This window comes from Austrofundulus limnaeus, unplaced genomic scaffold (assembly GCF_001266775.1).
Source record: "Austrofundulus limnaeus strain Quisiro unplaced genomic scaffold, Austrofundulus_limnaeus-1.0 Scaffold70, whole genome shotgun sequence".
In the NCBI taxonomy this organism is placed as follows: Eukaryota; Metazoa; Chordata; class Actinopteri; order Cyprinodontiformes; family Rivulidae; genus Austrofundulus; species Austrofundulus limnaeus.
The window spans coordinates 2,075,450-2,077,412 of record NW_013952472.1 but is presented as its reverse complement, the minus strand read 5'-3'; the positions used below and the strand labels follow the sequence as shown (position 1 = coordinate 2,077,412).

The following is a 1,963-nucleotide window of genomic DNA, read 5'->3' as shown; positions in this document are numbered from 1 at the left end:
GGCTGGAACTTTACAAGTTGAAATATATTTTTCCTGTATGGTCTCCAACTTATCATAAAAATCTGACAAAATGCGAAGCCGGAGAAACCAGCCCAACCGGCAAGGTAGATGATATTTACCAAAGTTAGGATAACTGTTAGCTTGCAGCTTCTCCAGAGTTAGCTTTAGGTTCACATAGGTTAGCTTGCAGCTTCTCCAGAGTTAGCTTGTGTGTTTGATAGAGTGAGCTTGTGGGCTCGCCAGAGTTAGCTTGTGGGCTCGCCAGAGTTAGCTTGTGGGCTCGCCAAAGTTAGCTTGTGGGCTCGCCAGAGTTAGCTTGAAGCTTCGCCAGAGTTAGCTTGTGGGCTCGCCAGAGTTATCTTGAAGCTTCGCCAGAGTTAGCTTGAAGCTTCGCCAGATTTAGCTTGAAGTTTCGCCAGATTTAGCTTGAAGCTTTGCCAGATTTAGCTTGAAGCTTTGCCAGAGTTAGCTTGAAGCTTTGCCAGAGTTAGCTTGAAGCTTTGCCAGAGTTAGCTTGAAGCTTTACCAGAGTTAGCTTGAAGCTTTGCCAGAGTTATCTTGAAGCTTTGCCAGAGTTAGCTTGAAGCTTTGCCAAAGTTAGCTTGTAGTTTTGCCAAGATTAGCTTGTAGCTTTGCAGAGTTCTTTAGGATCGGTTTTCTAGGGGAGAGGTTCTTAGTCCTGGCTCTCAAGGACCACTATCCTGCATGATTGAATAGTTTCCCTGCTTTGGCACACCTGATTTAAATTAAATAGTGATTGACAGGCTTCTGCAGATCCGAGAGACTTACTGACAAACAGGGAAACAACTAAAACATGCAGGATAGGGGTCCTTAAGGACCAGGATTGAGAACTACTCTAAGGTTAGATTGTAACTTTGACAGTTAGTTTTACATAAAAATGTTTGCATGAAAATTGGGGGAATGTTGGACTGATCTCAAGTGTCAGATCAGGGTCTGTATTGAAGCATTTCTATTGATTGCTGCAACACGGCTGCTGTAAACCTAACACAATGACACAACATGTCTGAGGCATGGAAGTAATTTAAAATGCTGAAAAAAATAAAAAGATTGTAACACATCTGGTGACACAAGAGTTTATTTTACCTCCGCCAGGCCCACATTCTTCTTTTTGATGGCGTACTGCAGACAGTGGCTGAGGGTTCTGGTCAACAACAGATTGGTCGACTTGCGGATCATATCGTCCACCTCCGTGGAACTGAAGACACAAACACAAACACAAACATCAACGCAACAAACCAAAAACTGGAAGCCAGAACAAACAGTAAAGAAGCACAAGCCTTTTGTTTTCTTACAAGATACAAATAGTCATTAAACAACCAACTCTGAGTAGCCAAATGCCTTAAAATGAGTTTCATTTTCCCATTAAAAGAACATCTCAAGGCAGAAAAATCAGACCCAGTTAAGAAAACGACTGACAAGCTGTTGATTTTGTTATGTTTGAAATGTGGCTGATGTTTGGTGAAGAAACTCAGAGAAATATCTGCACAATGTCTGGTAACGTTTTTCATGGCAGCACGTTCCTCTGGCAGAGCATCACCTCCTGTTTAATAACAGGTTCCTGGAAGTACAGAGCTGTTCGACTTCAGGCGCCGGTCCACCCCCGACGAGGGACAACACACACACACACACACAGGTTCAGTGCACTTTTATGCAGGAGAAGGTCTGAACACACACACACACACACATCATCAGTAGGGATCACTTTCTCCCGCTGAGAGATGATGACCAATCTGTGTTTGTCTGTTTTTTGTTTCCATCTCTGATTCCAGAACCCCTGCGGCTAACACACACACACACTCACACACACACACACACACACACACACACACACACAGACACTCACACACACACACTCACACACACACACACACACACACACACACACACACACACACACACACTCGCTCCAACCAAATCAGTAAATTGTCTGTGCCTGTAATTC

At 43.7% G+C, this 1,963-nt stretch overlaps 1 protein-coding gene across 2 annotated transcripts in view; it reads right to left on the bottom strand.

Moving 5' to 3' along the window:
* exoc6b (exocyst complex component 6B) overlaps window positions 1–1,963 on the bottom strand; it is a 63,411-nt gene that overhangs the window by 34,396 nt on the left and 27,052 nt on the right. For both annotated transcript variants that reach the window (XM_014010594.1, XM_014010595.1), the window contains exon 16: window positions 1,105–1,216. In XM_014010594.1, coding sequence (XP_013866048.1) covers window positions 1,105–1,216 — 112 coding nt within the window. The remainder of the gene's footprint in view (window positions 1–1,104; window positions 1,217–1,963) is intronic.